Source organism: Mytilus galloprovincialis, chromosome 9, assembly GCF_965363235.1.
Source record: "Mytilus galloprovincialis chromosome 9, xbMytGall1.hap1.1, whole genome shotgun sequence".
In the NCBI taxonomy this organism is placed as follows: Eukaryota; Metazoa; Mollusca; class Bivalvia; order Mytilida; family Mytilidae; genus Mytilus; species Mytilus galloprovincialis.
Window position 1 is genome coordinate 80,053,363 of NC_134846.1, and position 21,284 is coordinate 80,074,646.

At 30.6% G+C, this 21,284-nt stretch overlaps 1 protein-coding gene across 1 annotated transcript; it reads left to right on the top strand.

Moving 5' to 3' along the window:
• Positions 1–42: 42 nt before the first annotated feature.
• On the top strand, positions 43–19,432 carry LOC143046839 (protocadherin Fat 1-like). The gene is made up of 22 exons (XM_076219901.1): positions 43–126; positions 357–533; positions 1,159–1,299; positions 2,069–2,227; positions 4,812–4,996; positions 5,652–5,781; positions 6,504–6,583; positions 6,928–7,012; positions 7,349–7,477; positions 7,950–8,011; positions 8,526–8,790; positions 9,034–9,261; positions 9,575–9,669; positions 10,061–10,223; positions 10,732–10,843; positions 11,209–11,318; positions 11,699–11,829; positions 12,265–12,443; positions 14,159–14,259; positions 14,973–15,098; positions 15,353–15,414; positions 19,141–19,432. The coding sequence occupies exons 1-22, from the start codon at positions 43–45 to the stop codon at positions 19,430–19,432; spliced, it is 3,096 nt and encodes a 1,031-aa protein (XP_076076016.1).
• The last annotated feature ends 1,852 nt before the right edge of the window (positions 19,433–21,284 follow it).

A 21,284-nucleotide genomic window follows, 5' to 3' on the forward strand; every position in this document is an offset into this window, starting at 1 on the left:
TTAAAATTTTAATTGGATATGTTAACTTTTAAAAGTGGTTTTATGCATATCAGCCCAGAACTCTTACATCTATTTTTTGACAAAGTTGTTAAGAAACTGCAATCCAATTTAAGGAATTTTAATATTGTGAACTCCGTACAGAGGCTTTTTTTTGCTTTGTAGAGCTTTATATAGGTCTAAATCAGTGATAAGGATGTATAACTTTTGATGCAGTGTTTCAGTCAAACGCATGGTTAACATGTATGGGGAAAACAGGATGCATTATCCATTGTGAACCAATGTTATTTGTAGTTATCTTCATTGAATTATAATAACGGTAGAATAATACTTAAAGAGTTTGTTACTTTATTTTACAGGGTTACCAAGTGAACAATGAAGCCCTGCGCTATGATGTGACTTGGGTGGATGTTACTATTACTGATGTAGATGATAATCCACCTGTTATAGAGAAGTCTGTATATAATATCTCCATACCAGAGAATTCTCCCACAGGTACCAACATTGTACAAGTGCTGGCTACAGACAAGGATGAGGTATATACAAATAAAAAGAAATGTGGAGAGAAGTAAAAATTTAATGTACTGCGAAAATATCGTCCGTTTGAGGGCTGTATTATTAGCCAGTCAAGGTAACTAAAAACTTCCATCATCATTTCTAAAATACTTATGAATCATATACCCTTAGATTTTATGATAGTATGATGATCATACCCATAGCCAGGGGGGGTTCGGGGGTTTCGGACGGACCCCCCATGAAATCAAATAAGCACTGTTAAAGTCAATGTTTTTTCAAATTGTGACTGTTAAAGTCGAGTTCATGAGTCCAACCCCCCCTTGGAAATTCCTGGCTACGGGCCTGATGATGCAAAGATAATACTTAGTTTTTGTTAGAGGTGTACATATAATTTATTTATTACTCCATGTTATTGATGTTCTTTATTCTACTGTTTTAATACAAAAGTATCTTCTCATCTTTATGTCATATTTTGGTTCCAAACATATTTATCTGAAAATAAGTATACCGTTAGTATTTCCAAAGGCCAAATCTCCCATTTTATTTTTTAGAGCATATGACTCATACCAGGTGGTAACATGTTCATCAACTCTATAGTTCACAGTAATATGTGTATGTATATATTTTTTTCTTTGATACTTTCAGGGCATCAATGCAAATTTCACTTATAACTTTATAAGTCTTCCTTCTTGTAATGGACTTGTAATTGACCAGGCTACAGGGATGATAAGGGTTCAGAATAGTGCTGAGTTGGACAGAGAAAAGCAATCAAAACTTTCATGTCAGGTACATATATTCTTACTTCCTGGTTAACCTCATTGAAGTTGGTTAATGAACTGTCAGTTTCAGTCTCAGAGATTATTAGTGTCAACTACAGCTATGAATGTGTTATATCAAAATGATCCCTCATCATTTGATGTAAGGCACAGTTAGGTTTTAAACTTGCAGTCTGCATGGTAAATTTGTAATGTACTTTAGCACATTTTAGGTATGATAAATGTTACTAGGTTTCAATTTTGGTAGTGTGAGGTTAGGTTATTGTAGTGCATGAATTGTGTACTTTATTCATGCATTTAGCTTTGATTTGAATGCTTAAGTTACATGTCTTGAAAAGTCCATTAAAGGATGAAAACTTTAGAGCAATGGAACTTCTATTTCATGTTTTACCTACCTGATTTTTTTAGGAATATTCTAATTTGTGCACAGCTGGATTTAATATTTTATGAATATATATTTATCTATATATATTGCTGCTGTTGTGTAGTGACAATGGCAAATTGTACCTTGTCCATCAGATATATCTTATGATTCAGAAATATTAGGCTTTAAAATAACTATAAAGTGCATAGAAAATCAACCTTACAATGTTATAGTAGATCTAATTCTTTACTTTCTCTCAGACTTTGGCTGTAACCTGTACTTTTCATTTCTCATTCCTATGACACCAAATCATAGGATCTCATAGCATTGAGCTACCCAATCATTGTAAGGTTGATTTTCTAGACACTTATAAATAATTGTGTAAATAATTTTCATATTTATTCCATACACACAGGTGACAGCCAAAGGAATTGGTGGGAGAAAGCTACTAAGTAATGCTAGTAGTATAACAGTAAACTTAGTAGATGAGAATGATAACAACCCAGTGTTTAATATGACTGAGTACAGTTTTGTTATCAAGAAAAATCATACTGTTAAATCTTTTGTTGGAGAGGTATGTCTGATAAATTTAGTCTTATCAGTAAACAGATTGTACAAAAAAGATGAACCCAAAATAATTGAAAAAAAAAAATCAGAGATCCTTAAAACCTAACAAAACCAAATAGCCACCTATATCAACTGTCAAAACAAATGAAAACACAGTTCTTTTTATGTCCTATTTATGGTTATTATGTTTTCTGGTCTGTGTGTCCGTCTGTTTGTTTGTCCATCCATCCATCCGTTCGTCCATCTGTCCTGCTTTAGGTTAAAGTTTTTGGTCAAGGTAGTTTTTGATAAAGTTTAAGTCCAAGCAACTTGAAATTTAGTACACATGTTCCCTATGATATGATCTTTCTAATTTTAATGCCAAATTAGAGTTTTTACCCCATTTTCATGGTCCACTGAACATAGAAAATGATAGCATGGATGGGGCATCCGTGTACTAGGGACACATTCTTGTTCTGGAATGTGTTTAATCTTATCTTGTTTGATATAAATAAATTAGGAGTTGTGATATGATAACCAATGGGACAACTATTCACCAGAGTTCAAATGACATGGATGTAAGCAATTATATAGTAAAGATTATTTTATGGACTTCAACAATAAACAAAACTCAAACCATATAAAAGGTCCTAACCTAAAAAATAAGTGAAACAATTAAAAAGAGAAACATATAGCTTGCTTTATGATAAAACAAAAAACCAAAAACATTATGACATGGATGTAAGCAACTATAGTAAAGGTTATTGTATGGATGTCCACAATGAACAAACCAAACAATATAGTTTGCTATAAAAGGTTTAGTCCAGTCAATCTAGCATAAATTTGACCCTAACCTGAAAGTAATTGCAACAAAAGATTTTAAGTTTTAATCTTTAGCATTATACCCCAAATATACACAGAAAAAAGTCCCATAAAAACTTACTTAAGGAAGACAAAAAAAATCACCATTTAAAATTCCTATGGAGATTTGCATTGAAAAGGAAAATAACTCTAGCAAAAAAGGCAGAAATATCAATAAAAATTGATACAAAATTATATCTTTACCGCTTCTATTCATCAGAATGTATTGACTCTTGATATTTTAGCTGTATTTAGAGTATAACAAACAACTCTAAAGGTGTTTTCATATCTTTTATCAAGCTATAATCTAGATTTCGTAATTTATTGGTTGACCATTTATTGAATTTTTCAACATGTCAAAGTAAAGAATCTCAAATTTAATAAAAAGAACTAAGCATGTGTTCTTCTTTTTGTGGTTTAAAGTTTCTTTAGATAAATAAGTTGCTGAAAAAATATAATATACAGATATAGACAATACCAAATTTTCACATTATTTTTTTCAAAATGTTCACAAAGCTTGAAATTTGCAATTTCTTTAATGAAAAATGCACAAAAAAAATAAAACTAGCCATAACACTTCGGTTTTGTACATTTCATGAGCAGAAGATTATATAATTTAGTCTAATACAAACTTATAACCCCATCAAAGTATCATACTTTACATAAATTTCAAGAAAAACAATCAAAAACTGACCAAAAAAGACTTTGCAAGAGTTATCTCCCCTTCCAAGGTTAATTTCCATAGGAAATTGAAAATGCTGATTTGAGTTCACCTCAAGTTAGATTTTATGGGACTTTTTTCTATGTATATAAAGGCCATAATGCTATAGATTAGAACTTAAACATTTTCTGTTGCAATTAGTTTGAGGTTAAATCTTAGTTTGACTGGACTAGTTCTAACTATGAAAGTGAAGCAATTAAAAACAGAAAACCTAATAGTTTCACTTTGTAAATACAGCTGTTTCACAAACCATACCTCTTTTGGGAGATGTATAACATTCATAGATGTTTAGTTTTGTTAACATTCTGGTTCCTAGATATGATCTCTTTGTTTCATCTCAACTTGGGAATGTTACCAGTATAAATTTACATACAGTGGCCGAGTTGAATTCTGAGTAGAACCCAAAATGTGGGAAGGGTTTATACAGTATTTTGATATAGTTTTAACTCTTAGAAGTTGGGGGCATATAAATGTTGGAAATATGTTGTGCAACCCTATATTTTGACTTTTGAAAAATAATAGTGTGTATGAGATTTCTATTCAAGATATAATTTTTTTTCAAAACTTAGTAAAAGTGGTACAGTTTTAGCCTTAAAGGGAGCTCCTATTTGAAATTGCATTGTCTATATTTTCTGAAATGCAGCCTATAGCTTAATTTAGGATAAAACAAGAAACAAAAACAAATAAAACATTCGGAAACAAGAAAGTACTGAATTACTGGCTCCTGACTTGGGACAGACACATAAGAATGTGGCACCACAATTCATTAGAAATTACAGATTGTTAATATCAAATAAATATGAAGTTTGAAATGTGATGAAAAATAAAACAATTAACTGTAGTTGTGAGAGGTGAATTGTATTTGCTATTATAGATTTCAATGTAGTTAAAGTAAGTAAGTAAGTAATAACTATAAATTTAAGAGGGTGACTCAATTAGCTTTCACTAATCTACCTTGAGGCCCTGACTAAGAACAAACAGTACAAATATTACAAAGCTAATTAATATATGCTAAGTTATTTTTTTCCAGGTTAGAGCAAATGACAAGGATTTAGCTTCAGATATATCATACAGAGTCACAGACAAGTACTTACAGACCTTTCTTGTAGATTCTAAAACAGGGAAGATAACTCTGGATGTCTCTTTAACAGAAAACTTTTCAAAATTGTACAGCTTTGAAATTGTTGCCAGTGATGGAGACAAGAAAGCACCAAGGTTTGAAATTAGAAATGTTCATTAACTACATGTTAATGACTGTGCAATTGATTCAGAAAGAAAACAGATGTGCTTAAGAAGTGGAAGATTTCTGTGCTTTAAGTATTTATATACAATTTCTGTGTAGAAACACAAACTTTTATATTTATTTGTTGGATTTATATAAATTTAAAATGTCCAAAACTAAATAAAATATATGGGCAATCACACTCTGCTTACATGTTTTGTAAATTGTCCATTCAATTTGAATTTTCCTTAAGTATTTTTAGCAATCATTAAGTATCAAAATAAGTATTAAAATCATTTGAATTTTTTTTAATATGAAATTATTTTAGATTTACCTAAAGTTTCTTTGTTCATTTGTAATAACAATTTTTTGTTGTCAACACCAACTATTCATATGATTAAAATAAAGTTGAACTGTTTAAAAGAAAAGAATAATATGAATAAAGGAATGTATAAGTTTGATTGTAACCATCGGTGTTCATTTTAGTGGCAGTTGAATTATGTTGGTCTGTAGATTCATCTTCTAGAAATTTAAACTTGGTGTTAGTTAAATCTAAGTAACTACAATTTGATGGAGGTTTATTCAGAAAAGCATTCTAATTGAAAAGTCTATGATATTTTGTCTTTATCTAAAATGTCTTTAATTCAGATACACCAGTGTAATTGTAAACGTCCATGTTCAAGATGTCAACTTGCATGCACCAGAATTTACACAAAAGAATTATCATTTAAATCTAAAGGAAGATGTGGCTGTAGGAACAGATTTAATTCTGATCGAGGTAAATTACAAAACTTCAAATCTAACTCATTTTGAATGATTGTCTTTGTGAATTGTGCTTCCATCTACTTAAACATTCGTAATCATTTTGCTGTGTCCTGTATAAATTGGACCTTTGGGTTGAATAGTATCCTTAGGTTGCATAGAGAACTTTGTGCATTAACACAGTCACAGTTTATCTGTAACAAAACTGTCCATTTCTTAGAGTACACTGTTTACACATGTACACCTTATATATAAGTGATATTTCATCAGTATATACATTATGAAATGTCTTGTAAGATTAGGTCAAATACAGTTACTTTCACAAGAAATGTACAGAGATTGAGATTTATCAAGTTCAGTCATAGAAGAGTAGTACAGGAGTTATATTTGTCATTAACTATATTTTAGATAGCAAGTAGTTTAGTGAGGACATCTATACACATTGAATGCTCTAATAACTTAAATTTTGACCAAAATGTTGATTATTCTGAATAAGTCTTAATAAAGTTTTACACAGAAATTTATTCGCTAAAAAATTGTGAAATGTACATGGTATAATTGTGTGAAATGTACATGGTATAATTGTGTGAAATGTACATGGTATAATTGTGTGAAATGTAAATGGTATAATTGTGTGAAATGTACTGGTGTGAAATGTACATGGTATAATTTTGTGAAATGTAAATGGTATAATTGTGTGAAATGTACTGGTGTGAAATGTACATGGTATAATTGCAGGCAACCGATAAGGATCCAGATGACACACTAACTTACAGAACTACTAAATCCAACAGTCATTTTAAAATTAACAGCACCAGGTAAACAATAGAATTTAGTTGATTATTTTCCTTAGTGGTTTAAAATCAATAGACAATTTATCTTGAAAGATGTAGAATTTATTTTATAGAACGTTTGAGAGGTTGCCAAAAAATTTTGAGTTACAAATAGTATAGCAAATGATTCATACATAACTCATGATGCTTAAATGGTAGATCATCTTGTCTCACTCTATTTGGATTTAATGCAATTCTGATTGTTTTATTCTCATTTTGTCTTGTTTTATACCTGAAAATTTCAGTGTATCCCCTTAACCAATATATTTGATTAACTTCAAAATATGTGACTATAATACTTTTAATAGTTTTATTTTAATATTTTTTAGTGGAATGTTATCTCTTGTAAAAAGTTTGGATTATGAAGTTGATCATAGTCACAGTATAAATATCACAGTCACTGATTCAGTTCATGTAAGTTGTATTTCAATTATGGCATTACAATTGTAATTTTATTTTCATTACTTTGTTTGTGAATTGCTTATTTTACAAATGGAGAAACAATCTATTTTCAGCAGCAATTACAATTCAGTATTCCAGTTTTTTGTAATTAATTCTCTCAGTTTTAAACTCAGAGATTAAAACAGAAGATTTCATCTCTCTGAAAATGGGCAAAGAAATTTGAGACCTAAATTAATTTACTTATATATTAAATATCATAATAGCATCACATTCCATACGGGATTTTGTACCTAAAGGTACCACACCAAGTATTTATGAGTAGTGAAATATTCTTTAATATGTTTTCAGAATACTTCGACACCATTCAGTGTCACAGTTTTAGACATCAATGATAATGCTCCAAAATTCCAAAGTAAATCATACATATTTACCAATGTCATAGAGGAAGACTCAAATAGAAATGTTGGAACAGTGCTAGTAAGTTAACTAACAGATTTTTTCAGCTTTAACTTCAGATGACTAATCTATCTCTGATAAAAACATAATAAAGTAATATAATTTTCTCATCATTAGTAAACTTGAATTGGTTTATAAAAATACAGTTGTCAAACTTTTCTTAGTTACAACATTGTAATTTTCAGATATCATGATACCTTGTTTGTGGAGTAGTTCAGGTTATTGGTCATAACTTCTTGTATTAACAACTTCACTGCTACTTCACTTATTGTGATGTCAAATTTGAAAATTTTTAATGCAACATGTTGTGGGAACTTGTGTTATTTTAAGTAATGGCAGACAAATTAGAATCACTACTCAGTATCATAGACTATTGAAGACAAATAAAAGTTCTGTTTTAGAATATCATTTTCAATCTTGATTGTTAAAACAACAAGTTTCTATCGTTAATAATTTCTTACTATTCTTGATCATTATTTTTTCTATATTCCAGGCTACAGATATGGATGGTAAAGGTAATAATAGTGAGATAACTTACAGTATAGAATTACCATGGTAAGTTCATTTCTCCATATTTTATTTTTTTACATGGATTTTGTTTGTCATATTTAGCTTAATCTTTAGAGTACAGTATTAAATTGTGCAAACACCAAGATAGGCCATCTAAATTAGATTTACTAGTTCTATGATCAGCAAAGCAGTCAAGAAATAGGGCACAAAATTGGCAAACATTTCTTTATAGGGAGTAATTGTCTGGACATTTTATACTTAAAAGGCTGACATATGACGACTTTACAAAATGATGTAAGAAAATATTGATGCCACTAGTATATTTTTTTTCCAAAAAGTATGAGAACCAGCTTACAAATAACTTTGTCATATAAACAGTAATAATAGAATTACTCACAAGTTTAATGCATGTAGCATGATTGTTTGACCTCCAAAAAAATTGTTAACCACTAAATAGCAAAATAGATTTTACACAGCCAATGAAGGAAAAAAATCAAAAAACAAAGCAACAGTAAAACTTCACAGATATAATGTTCCTTTTAATATTCTTCATCATCAGGAAAGCAAATTTTTCAATTGGTAATGGAGGTAAAATTACAGTTATTGGAAAATTAGACAGAGAATCCATAGATGACACTGAAGGACACATAAAGTTTGTTGTTATAGCAACTGACCATGGTCAGCCATCTTTAACAGGAACAACAGAGGTTACTGTAGAGGTCACAGACATCAATGATAACTGTCCTTACATTAACACACAAGATCTAAAGTCTACATATCTGTTTAAAGAACTTGAAACGCCTAAAGATTTCCACCATATTCAGGTAATTGTCAACAAATTTTTCAGAAGTTTATAATTCCCAGATTTCTTGTACTGGCAATGTCTTTCATATAGTCTTCTATCTTATTTAGGTTAACTTCATAATTGAACTATTGACAAGTAATTCTTGATATTTATTAAATGATTTTTGACTAACAAATATTAGAATTTGTATTTGATAATGTCTTATTTATTCATAAGGTATTTTAAAAGAAATTCACATATGCATTTACAATTTTCTTTTTAGGTTGAAGATATGGATAAAACTGATATAAATAGACAAATGACCTACTCATTTATTGGTAGCCATGATGGGTTCATTATTGACAAAAATTCAGGCAATTTGTCTGCAACAAAAGCCTTAGAAATGGAACATACCAACAATGGGCAGATCAAACTGACAATTAGTGTGTCCAACAATCCTACATGTACAGCCAATATAACAGCTACACAGACTATTGTTATTAATGTACAGGTATGTTTTTCAGATTTTCATCCTTTGTATTCTTATGTTTTTATAGTAAAATTTATGTAAAAAAACTAATTCACACTGAAAACTTACTAACTGAATGTGCATATAGACATGTTTTTGGTATGGGATCTCGATTAATCTCTAAATTAAACCCTTTGTGACTGAGAATATGTTAATGACTTATTTCATAAGTACTGTGTACTGCACATTTTGATTTCATATTCTTAGCATTTAAATGCAATTCATAGTTTAGGGTTATTTTGTTGTATATTTTTTTTCAGTAAATGGTATTAAATATTTGCATTAAAACTTTTAGGATATAAACAGATACTCCCCACAGTTCACCCCAATCACATACAGTCTGAATGTAAAGGAAAATTACACTGTTGGAAGTAAACTAGATGCACTAAGGTAAGCTTTACACTATATCTTCTTTTCCTTTGTTAGGGTTTAGGGTGATAGAATTGGTCAAGAATCACCAGCAACATAACAATTTCATTTCAATCAGCAGAAATAATTAAACTGTATTTGATAATTTTAGTGACAAAAATGGTTAATTTAGCTCAATCATATTTTCAATATAATATCGCAAGAAAAATTATTGATAATTAATATTGAATTAATACTTATCAATCTTTACAGACTGAGTCTAGTTTGATTTTGAAATTTACATGATTTTTGTGAAAGTTAATTTTTGAATGTAAATGTAATTAATTCAATTAATTTTTTAATGTAAATGTAATTAATTCAATAATTTTCATAAATGAGATTATTTTAAGGGGACTGACTATATTTTTGATAGGATAAATGCCACAGATCGTGATACAAGTTCCAAGTACAACACTATAACCTACTGGATAGGAAAGGGAGATCCTTCTGGTCATTTCTATATGGACAGTAAAACTGCAGAAATATACCTGGTCAAACCACTGGATTATGAAAATCAGACAAAATTTGTTATAACGGTATATTACACATGTGTTTTTCTGATATATAAAGTCTTTAAATTCTTTAATCAAAATAAAACATTACATTGTACATTTAAACTGCAATTTCAGATTTCTCTTTGTTTTTATAGAAAAGATTGCACTGTAGAAAGTTAAAAGTATGCATTTATGTTGTTTGTTTGAAATTCCATCTTCCATAAAATTTATTAATAAAGTACCGGTAGATACATATTTTTGTATTGCACTTTGAGTCAAATCAATTTAATGCATACTTTGATTTTACTTAATTAGTTTTTCTCAATTGAATTAATACATAATATTATAGCTGACCAGACGTTATGAATTTTTCTCATTGTTGAAGGGGGTTGCATATAATTGCTGGCATCCACTTTATTTGAACAATGGTTGATAGTTGTCTCATTGGAAATCATACCATATCTTCTTATATTTACTTTGAATCATGTAAGTACCATGTTTCCTCTGTAAATTAATTAAAGTTGATATATGTTTTAAATTTCGTCTACAGATAGATGCTACTGATGGTCATGCATTATATAATGGAACCTCTATAAATGCCACAGGATCAGTTACTATCAATGTGCAAAATGTAAATGATAATACTCCTAAGTTCAATCAAGGTAAGAAAAACAGATATGTTCATAGGCCAGACTTAGTTTAAACAGTATTTATTAATGAAAAATTACAGTAATAAAGTAGTTCAATGTTTCATGAAATTCAAAATGGGATTTAGAAACAAGTTTGGAAAAACATTTATAAATCGGTCTTCCTCCATAGGCCAGTCTATTACATGAAGAAAAATGGGATGGCTGAAAATAACAACTTTACAAAAAAAAATTGTTTATGTTATGAATTATAAGAATGCTGGATTCCATACACTAATTTATCAAAGAAAATATTTGTCCAATAATTCCCCTGACTGTACATGTTTAGTCTGCTCCTATATGTTTACATTTTTGATTATTGAATTTTTCTAATTTGACAGATGTGTATGTTTGTAAATTTGATGAGAACAGTCAGACAAGCAAAAATGGTTGTACAGTACAGGCTAAAGACGGAGATAAGGATACGTTATCATACAGGGTTAATAACACAGTAAGTTAAATAAGTTATGGTAAGGTATGGGCTATAAGTCATTGTACAGCATGCATATTACAGAATGTTACTGATATAATATTGATTTATCAAAAAGACAATTATTTTTCTTCTTACCTTAGCATATTATTAATAAAAAAAAGTGCAGTTAAAAAAGATGTTTGTGTAATGGGCTTCCTATCTTTTGATTGAAATAGGGTTTATCAGTTCAAAAAATATATTTATAAATGTGTGATCTCAGAATTCAGAGTTCATTATTTGTAGAATCTTTGTACGTCACTGCATTATTGAAGTTTTCTTCCTGAGTGTTATAATTGGGTATAAAGGAAAAAAACTTGAAATTTTTTGACATTCAACTTGTGTTTTACATTTCTTTGAAGATGTTCAAAATAAACCACTTAACAGGAGATATAACTGTGAGTGTTGCCAAAGGATTGGATTATGACGATGGTGTACATAAGTATATGTTACAAGTCCTAGCTACAGACAATGGAAGACCTAAGTTAACAGGGTAATAACCTTTATGTGAATCTTTGTTAAAAAATCCTAAATTATACTTTTTTCTGGGTTTTTTTTCGGAAGTCATGAGTTAATAGAGTAATTTACGAATTAAAAATTTTATGCCCTTATTGATTGAGTTTTATAAGGAAACCATAAATTAACCAGTACATACTCTTCTTAACTGAGTCTCGTAAGGAGTTTAATAGTTTTAAAACTCAGAAAGTCCTTACCACACAAATACACTTTTTCTTTCTGAACAGTAGACAATTGGTAAAAGCCTTATGGATGCTAATCTTGGAGATGAATGACAAATTTATAAATTCTTTATATAACATACTTGACACTCATAATCACAATCTTTAAAAGTTTCCAACCAGTAACTACAGCAGTGGAAGCAATTTGTTTAAGAAAGTTAGTCTAATTACTAACTTCATTTTTATTGTAGAACAGCAGTTGTTGAAGTTGATGTCCTAAACTTGAATGACAACTCTCCTTCCTTTAGTAACAAAACCTACACTTTTAAAGTAATGGAGGATGCCTCTGTGTTGACAATGGTGGGAATTATACAGGCTTCAGATAAAGATGGAGACAAACTAAAATACTCCATTGCTTCTAATAAACCAGGTATAACATTGCCGTTTGTTGCTGTATTACATATTTGGTTTTTGTTCATTTTAAGCTCACCTGGCCCGAAGGGCCAAGTGAGCTTTTCTCATCACTTGGCGTCCGTCGTCCGGCGTCCTGCGTCCGTCGTCCGGCATTAACTTTTACAAAAATCTTCTCCTCTGAAACTGCTGGGCCAAATTTAACCAAACTTGGCCACAATCATCATTGGGGTACCTAGTTTAACAAATGTGTCCGGTGACCCGGTCAACCAACCAAGATGGCCGCCATGGCTAAAAATAGAACATAGGGGTAAAATGCGGTTTTTGGCTTATAACCCAAAAACCAAAGCATTTAGAGCAAATCTACCGGGATAAAATTATTCATCAGGTCAAGATCTATCTGCCCTGAAATTTCCGTTGTTGGGTTGCTGCCCCTGAATTGGTAATTTTATGGAAATTTTACTGTTTTGGTTTATTATCTTGAATATTATTATTGATAGAGATAAACTGTAAACAGCAATAATGTTCAACAAAGTAAGATTTACAAATAAGTCAACATGACCGAAATGGTCAGTTGACCCCTATAGGAGTTATTGCCCTTTATAGTCAATTTTTAACCATTTTTCGTAAATCTTAGTAATCTTTTACAAAAAATCTTCTCCTCTGAAACTACTGGGCCAAATTAATCCAAACTTAGCCACATTCATTTTTGGGGTATTTAGTTTAAAAAATATGTCCGGTAACCCGGCCATCCAACCAAGATGGTTGCCATGGCTAAAAATAGAACATAGGGGTAAAATGCAGTTTTTGGCTTATAACTCAAAAACCAAAGCATATAGAGCAAATCTGACTGAGGATAAAATGGTTTATCAGGTCAAGATCTATCTGCCCTGAAATTTCAGATGAATGGGACAACCCGTTGATGGGTTGCTGCCCCTAAATTGGTAATTTTAAGGAAATTTTGCTGTTTTTGGTTATTATCTTGAATACTATTATAGATAGAGATAACCTGTTCTCAGCAATAATGTTCAGAAAAGTAAGATTTACAAATAAGTCAACATGACTGAAATGGTCAATTGACCCCCTAAGAAGTTATTGTCCTTTATAGTCAATTTTTTACATTTTTCATAAAATTTGTAAATTTTTACTAACATTTTCCACTGAAACTACTGGGCCAAGTTCATTATAGATAGAGATAATTGTAAGCAGCAAGAATGTTCAGTAAAGTAAGATGTACAAACACATCACCACTACCAAAACACAATTTTGTCATGAATCCATCTGCTTCTTTTGTTTAATATTCACATATATCAAGGTGAGCAACACAGGCTCTTTAGAGCCTCTAGTTTGTATATTAATAAGCATGTAGGTTTCTCAATTGAATCATTTTACATTTGTGATTTCCAGGCGTTTCATAGCTGACAGTGTGATGTTGGTTTTGCCCATTGTTTAAAGCTGTACACTGATCTATATCTGTTAATTTCTGTGTCATGTTGGTCTCTTGTGGAGAGTTGTTTCATTGGCAATCATACCACATCTTATTTTTTATATGATGGTAATTGTAGATAATTGTTTCTATTTTTGATGTGAGATTGCTTTTATCATCTTTGAACTAAATACAATAACATATTTGTATGTAATATCTATATTAAAAGATACATCTACACCTGTCTGACACCAGTTTAGCCACTTGTTGTAGATAAAGAAATTCAGCGTTAAATTATTTTATTTCAGAATTTTCCTTGGATTCTGACACAGGACTGTTAACCTTAAAATCCTCACTGATAGATAAGACAAGTATAATATTTACAGTACAGGCAAAAGATTCAAACAAGGTTAGTGTATTGATGGATTTATTTATCGTCCTAATCATACTCTCTAAAAAAATAGCTACTTTAGTTGTTGGCGTATTTGTTTGACTTTTTAAAACAAAAATTATAGTTTTTTTGGGGTGGGGACAGGGAAGGGAGTATTTAGGACTTGCCCTGTTTCTCTTTTCTTGATCCAGTTATTTGTCTACTTGCCATTCTTTCCACATGCATTGCAAGGACAAATCCCCAAGAAAGGCAAGACAAATAATAATGACACTTTACAATTGTATATTGTTAGAGGAAAGATAGTGGTAATAATGTTGCTTAGGCACAACACCTCCTAAAAGAACAATTGGATATTGATGAAACAGTTGTAGAACACACCATAATGCTGTGCAGATAGGAATATAGTTCTGTTCTGAGATGGGGAGATGATTCGATTGCATGGATTTAAATCTTTATGAGTTCACTAATTGTTTTAGTTTATAAATATTTTGCTTTAAAGAAAGACAGCTATGTATTAAAATAACATAAAAAGGATAACAGGAATTACCAAAAATATGTTGATTTTTATTTGACAGTCCCACAGACTACTGCTTCATACCAATAAGGCTATCAAAATTTGAAATACAAGTTTTTTATTATTGCAATCACCTATCCCATTTGCAATTTTGCAATAATAAAAACATTGCAAAAAATACTGAATTTACCATAACCTGTTTTATATTGTACATTAGACAGGCACAGCTACAGTAACAGTCAATGTAATAGATGTTAACAATCATCCACCAAAGTTTGTTTCTCCAGTCTATACCAGAACTTTACCTGAGAATGTTGATGCTGATGTTGTTACTACAGTGAAGGTATGATTACAGCAAGTATCTCTGCAAATGCCTCTTGTCCATAAAGGCATTTATTTTACATTGATATGCTTATTCAAAAGAATTTGTTTTCACAGAACCAATTCTTTAAATGTTTAACCCATTTGCAGTTTGAATTCACCTCTACACACTGAACAACTGGTAAAGCATTTTGGCTCCCTGCTTCAGTAAAAGGTTGTTAGTAGGAATCAAGTGCAGTGAGATCAGATGAGACAGTGTCTTTATCTATTTTTTAGGCTACAGATTTAGATAACAGTCCTGAAAACAGAAACATATCCTACATTATAGAAAGTGCATGGTATGTTAATATTGTTTTTTATATATTTTTTTTTAAAGTAATTTTTGTGCTTGCACACAACAATAAATTTCGTACCTGCCAACTTTTCAAAATGCCCATGGGGGTTTTGCGTGCAATATGGCTGTCATAGTCCTAAAAACCTTCAAGGGGGCCTGCAAATACATTTTAATGTTGTTTTTTGGCTTCTCCATACTTTTATAAGCCTATAGTCATTGTAATATTAATTGTTTTGTTTAAATTGATGACAAAATTGCTCTTTCAAAAATTCTATTTGGGAGCCTCCATGGGGGAAATCCCCCGCAAATAGTGACAGTTGACAGGTATGATTATTATAATGTAATAATCTATTTATCACATATTTCAAGCAAGAGAAAAAGATAGCATATACCAAATTATGTTTGATATTTTGAACAACAAAAAATTAAAAAAAACATTTAACGAAAAAATTAAAAGTTAGTATCACAGTGAGTTAACAAAGTTCGTTTCACAGTGAGTAAATACAGTTTTGTGAAAAGTTTAACAAATAATTAACAATATATATTTCAATTCTCAGAAATATAAATTTTAAACGACTAAAGTATTGGATTTCCAATTAATGCTGAGGAAGAATACACCATATCGTTACTATGATTTGGAAATTTGTTCTGCTTAAACTTTTAAAATCATACAACAATCACTTTTTCATTGTGGCGTCATATATTTTCTAAATTCTTTATGACGTCAAAATTTTTTGGGAACTTTTGTGATTTCCACTAGATTTTTTCATTTTTTTTACTACAGCAGATTTGTAACTTTCTAAATTTCTTTTCATTGTGTTTTCATTTTTCATTTCTTGTATGAATTTACATGCATCGTCATTTGATTAGTGAGAAACCTCTTCTGATTGTCTAGCTGCTTCGGATGATAACTTGTTTTCAAATAGTTTTTGATTGACAGGTTACCGGAAGTTAAACTCGGGGGCTTGATATGGATTTCGAGGGCTGATATCGATATTGGCCCGAGGGCTGATAACCAACCTTGACTTCCGTCAATTATTGGCCATGCAAAATCGTACATATCAGTACAAAATATGTGATAATTATATTTAAAAATTCATGTGAGAAATTACTTCTGACAAAGAATTAGCATTAGTTTTATCTATTTATATGGAACAGTATCAGATTTCCTATCATGTCAATAGGATAAAATCATTTGAAACTACTGTGTCTTTGATAAATATTTTTGTCTGTGATAAAAAATTGAGAGGTTCTAGCAATATGATATCAATGAAAAAATTATATCCAGTAATTACAGAATAAAGATATAATCATTTCTCGTGTGAATATGTAGAAGTATATTTTATTACAGACAAAATGTAATAATTACAGCAGGTTGAAATTTATACAGATTTCTTATAGGAGGGTGGTAAAGGGTTATTTTCGTGCAACGTGGTTGCCATTTTTTTATTTCATGTTTAACATGTTTTTACTTTTTAGCTCACCTGGCTCAAAGGGCCATGTGAGCTTTTTTCATCACTTGGCATCCATCTTCGTCCTTCAAAGTTAACTTTTACAAAAATCTTCTTTTCTGAAACTACTGAGCAAAATTAAACCAAACTTGGCCACAATCATCATTGGGTATCTCGTTTAAAAAATGTGTCCGGTGACCCAGAAAAACAACCAAGATGGTCTCCATGTCTAAAAATATATCATAGGGGTAAAATGTAGATTTTGGCTTATATCTCTGAAACCAAAGCATTTGGAGCAAATCTGACATTGGTAAAAATTGTTTATCAAGTCAAGATCTATCTGCCCTGAAATTTTCAGATGAAACGGTTGCTACCCCTTAATAGGTAATTTTAAGGAAATTTTGCCGTTTTTGGTTATTATCTTGAATATTATTATAGATAGAGATAAACTGTAAACAGCAATAATGTTCAGCAAAGTAAGATCTACAAATAAGTCAAATGACCAAAATGGTCAGTTGACCCGTTCAGGAGTTAACTTATTGTCCTTTATAGTCAGTTTTACCAATTTTTCTTAAATTTTTGTAATCTTTTATAAAAATCTTCTCCTCTGAAACTACTAAAACAAAAAGTAACCAAACTTGTCCACAATCATCATAAGAGTATCTAGTTTAAAAAATGTGTCCGATGACCCAGCCCGCGAACCAAGATCACAGACATTGCTAAAAATAGTACATAGGGTAAAATTCAGTTTTTGGTTTATAGCAATAATGTTCAGCAAAGGAAGATCTACAAAAAAGTCAACATGACCAAAATGGTCAGTTGATCCCTTAAGGAGTAATTGCCCTATATTGTCAATTTTTAACAATTTTTTGTAAATTTTTGTAATCTTTTCAAAAATCTTCTCCTCTGAAACTTCTTAGAGACAAATTTAACCAAACTTGTCCATATTCACCATTAAGGTATCTAGTTTAAAAAATGTGTCTGATGACCCCGCCTGTGAACCAAGATGGCTGACATGGCTAAAAATAGTACGGTACATAGGGTAAAATGCCTGTTTTGGCTCATATCTCCATACCAAAACATGAAGTGCAAATCTGATTGGGATAAATTTGTTTGTTAGGTCAAGGTCTATTTGCCCTGAAATTTTCAGACCAATCAGGCAACCCATTGTTGGGTTTCTGCCACTGAATTGGTGATATTAAGAAAATTTTGCAGCTTTTGGTTATTATCTTAAATATTATTATAGATAGAGATAAACTGTAAACAGTAATAATGTACAGCAAAATAAGACCTACAAATTAGTCAAAATGATCAAAATGGTCAATTGACCCCTTAAAGAGTTATTGCCCTTTATAGTCAATTTTTAACAATTTTCATAAATTTTGTAAATTTTGTAAATTTCTACAAAATATTTTGACACTTGGGCCAAGTTCATTATAGATAGAAATAATTGTAAGTAGCAAGAATGTTCAGTGAAGTAAGATCTACAAAAAAAGTCAACATCACCGAAACACAATTTTGTCATGAATCCATCTGTGTCCTTTGTTTATGATATGCACATACCGGTAGACCAAAGTGAGCGACACAGGCTCTTTAGAGCCTCTAGTTTATTTCACATTCAAGTTTAATTTTGCGTGCATCATGATTTTCAAATGCTTATTTTGTGTGCTTGGTATTTAAAAAAAATAATCAAACACTAGACAGGGATTGTCAAGGAAAGAATGATTATTGTTTTCGTGATAAGATCTCAGATAAGGTGGAAAGGCCATTGATGTTCTTCCTTTATTTGCATTTTAAAAGTTCAGAATATCTTTATATAATTTTGTAAAAACTGTAAATTATTTATATCATAAATGTGTACATACTAAATAGGGATTATTAAGTAAAACAGAGAGTTTATATATACAAGAGGACAGTGACTCTGTAACAAAAGGTTCACCTCAAAGTCTTTATTTTTGTGCAACATTCATGATAATTATTTCACGTTCAACGTTAAATGGTGTCTTATTTCCCATTTTTGCCGTGCAGGCACCACCCTTTACCACCCTCTTATAAAGTTGTATTCAATGTGTGTAGCATAACAGGAATAACATACTAGTTAGCTTGTTTCTATAAGTTTTTTATGTCATGGTCACAAAAGATGGTAAATAGTTTTTGACAAATATTACTTCTGCCCTTATAAAACTTAATTAACCATTATTAACTTTTTATTATGTCTATAAAATTCATTTCATAGATATTCTAATTAGGCTTATTTTTCTTCTTTTTTTTTAATTTAGGAGACAAAATTTCACAATTGATACCAAAAATGGTGTAATAAAAGTTAGAGGTCACCTTGACAGGGAAGTATTAAATGACAGAGGTTTAATCACATTTGCTGTCATGGCAACAGATCAAGGTAACCCACCATTGACAGGTACAACAACAGTTACTGTAACTGTCACAGACAAAAATGATAACTGTCCATATTACGATGATGAGGATAAAGAAGTCACTTATGTATTTGAAGAATATGCAAAACCACAAAATTTCCATGATTTTATGGTAAGTGTTGATATGTCTACAAGGTAAACGGACAGAAAGTCACAGGACAAAAAGTCACAGGACATAAAGTCACAAATTTGGTAGGACAAAAAGTCACAGGACAAAAAGTCACAAATAATTTATTGACAATTGTTTTAATATATAAGAATATATCTTGAAATATTTACTTTTAAATACATATATTCATTTCAAAGTTTAGGAAATGTGTCATTATACTTGAAAAATGAAGATTTATTTAATTTTAATCATGCAAAAGATGTTTTTCTTGGCACCATCAAGCCATTTAAGTGCCAAGTCACTTTGACATTTTGTTTTTTTAACAATTATTTGATAATCTTTGATATTTTTTTGATATATTTTGTTTAAAAAGTTGGTTTATATACAATAGTTTAAGAAAAATACAAAAATATTTTTGTAGAAATTAGCGTTTTTTATTCAAAGAAAATAATCAGAAAAAATGAATTGTGACTTTTTGTCCTGTGACTTTTTGTCCGTGACTTTTTGTCTGTGACTTTTTGTCCTGTGACTTTCTGTCCTACATTCGTCTACAATGCTTTGCCTGAATTTAAATGTCTTAATCCTGTCAATACTGTTTTCTTATATTTTGGCAAAGCACAAATTCATGGGTTTCTCAGACGTTTATGATGTCTTTACACTAAATCTGTTATATGTGTAATGATTGATACTTAAGTCTAGGAAAATGTGATTTATTTATAACTAGCTTTCAGTAAATGTGAGTACTCTTGTTTTGGTGCTTTGTGTCTATTGATTTTATTATTTGTTGTTTTTTGTGCCTTGCACCAATCTTTTGAGTTAAGGTGGTACCTAACACAACAGGGAGATAACTCTGTAAAGTCAGCTAAACGTTTTAATTATGTTGTGTTTTAAAAGGAATATTAAGCTTCTCAATGATCAAAATTGGTGTTTGTCAAACTGCTATATAACCAGTGTAATTTTTCTGACAAAACGGTTGATTCAAAATTTGTGAAATTTTTATATTTTTGTTTAAGGGTCAAAGTAAATACTGTGACAAAATTTTATGAAAATTAAACGAGCCAAATTAATTTTAGTGAAAGTGTTCGGTACCACCTTAAGCAAATTGCATTTGATTTTTATACGACTGCAAAAGTTTCAGCGTCGTAGTCAGTGTCGTCCGAAGACGGATTGTTTCCGGATAATAACTTTTGAATAAATAAAAAGAAATCAATAAAATTTTAACACAATGTTTATAACCACAAAAGGAAGCTTGGAATTGATTTTTGGGGGTTATGGTCCCAAAGGGGCCAAAAACAGCATTTATTTAGTTTCAGGACAAAAAGTTGTGTATTAGTATTTCAATTGATCTGAAATTGTACCACAATGTTTAATACCATAAGTAGAAGGTTGGGATTTATTTTGAGGGGTTATTGGGCAAACAGTATAGGAATTAAGGGCCAAAAATGGGCAAAAAAACAAGCATTTTTCTAGTTTTAAGACAATAACTTTGGGGTTAATTTTCCCGAAAATGTGGGAATAAGGGGCCATAAAAGGGCCAAAAAGAAGCATTTTTCTAGTTTACAGACAATAACTTGTGTTTAAGTGTATTGATCTCTATAAAATTTTACAAGAAGGTTTAATACCACTAATGAAAAGTTGGGATTATTTTGGGGGTTATGGTCCCAATAGTTTAGGAATTAGGGGCCAAAAAGGGGGCTTAAATAATCATTTTTGTAGTTTTGACAATAACTTATGTTTAAGTGTATGAATCTCTCTGAAATTAAACCACAAGTTTCCATACCATGAAGGGATGGTTAGTATTGTCTTTGGGGAGTTATGGCTCAAAATGTTTCGGAATTAGGGGCAAAAAAGGGGAAAAACTAGGTATTTCTGGTCAATGGAC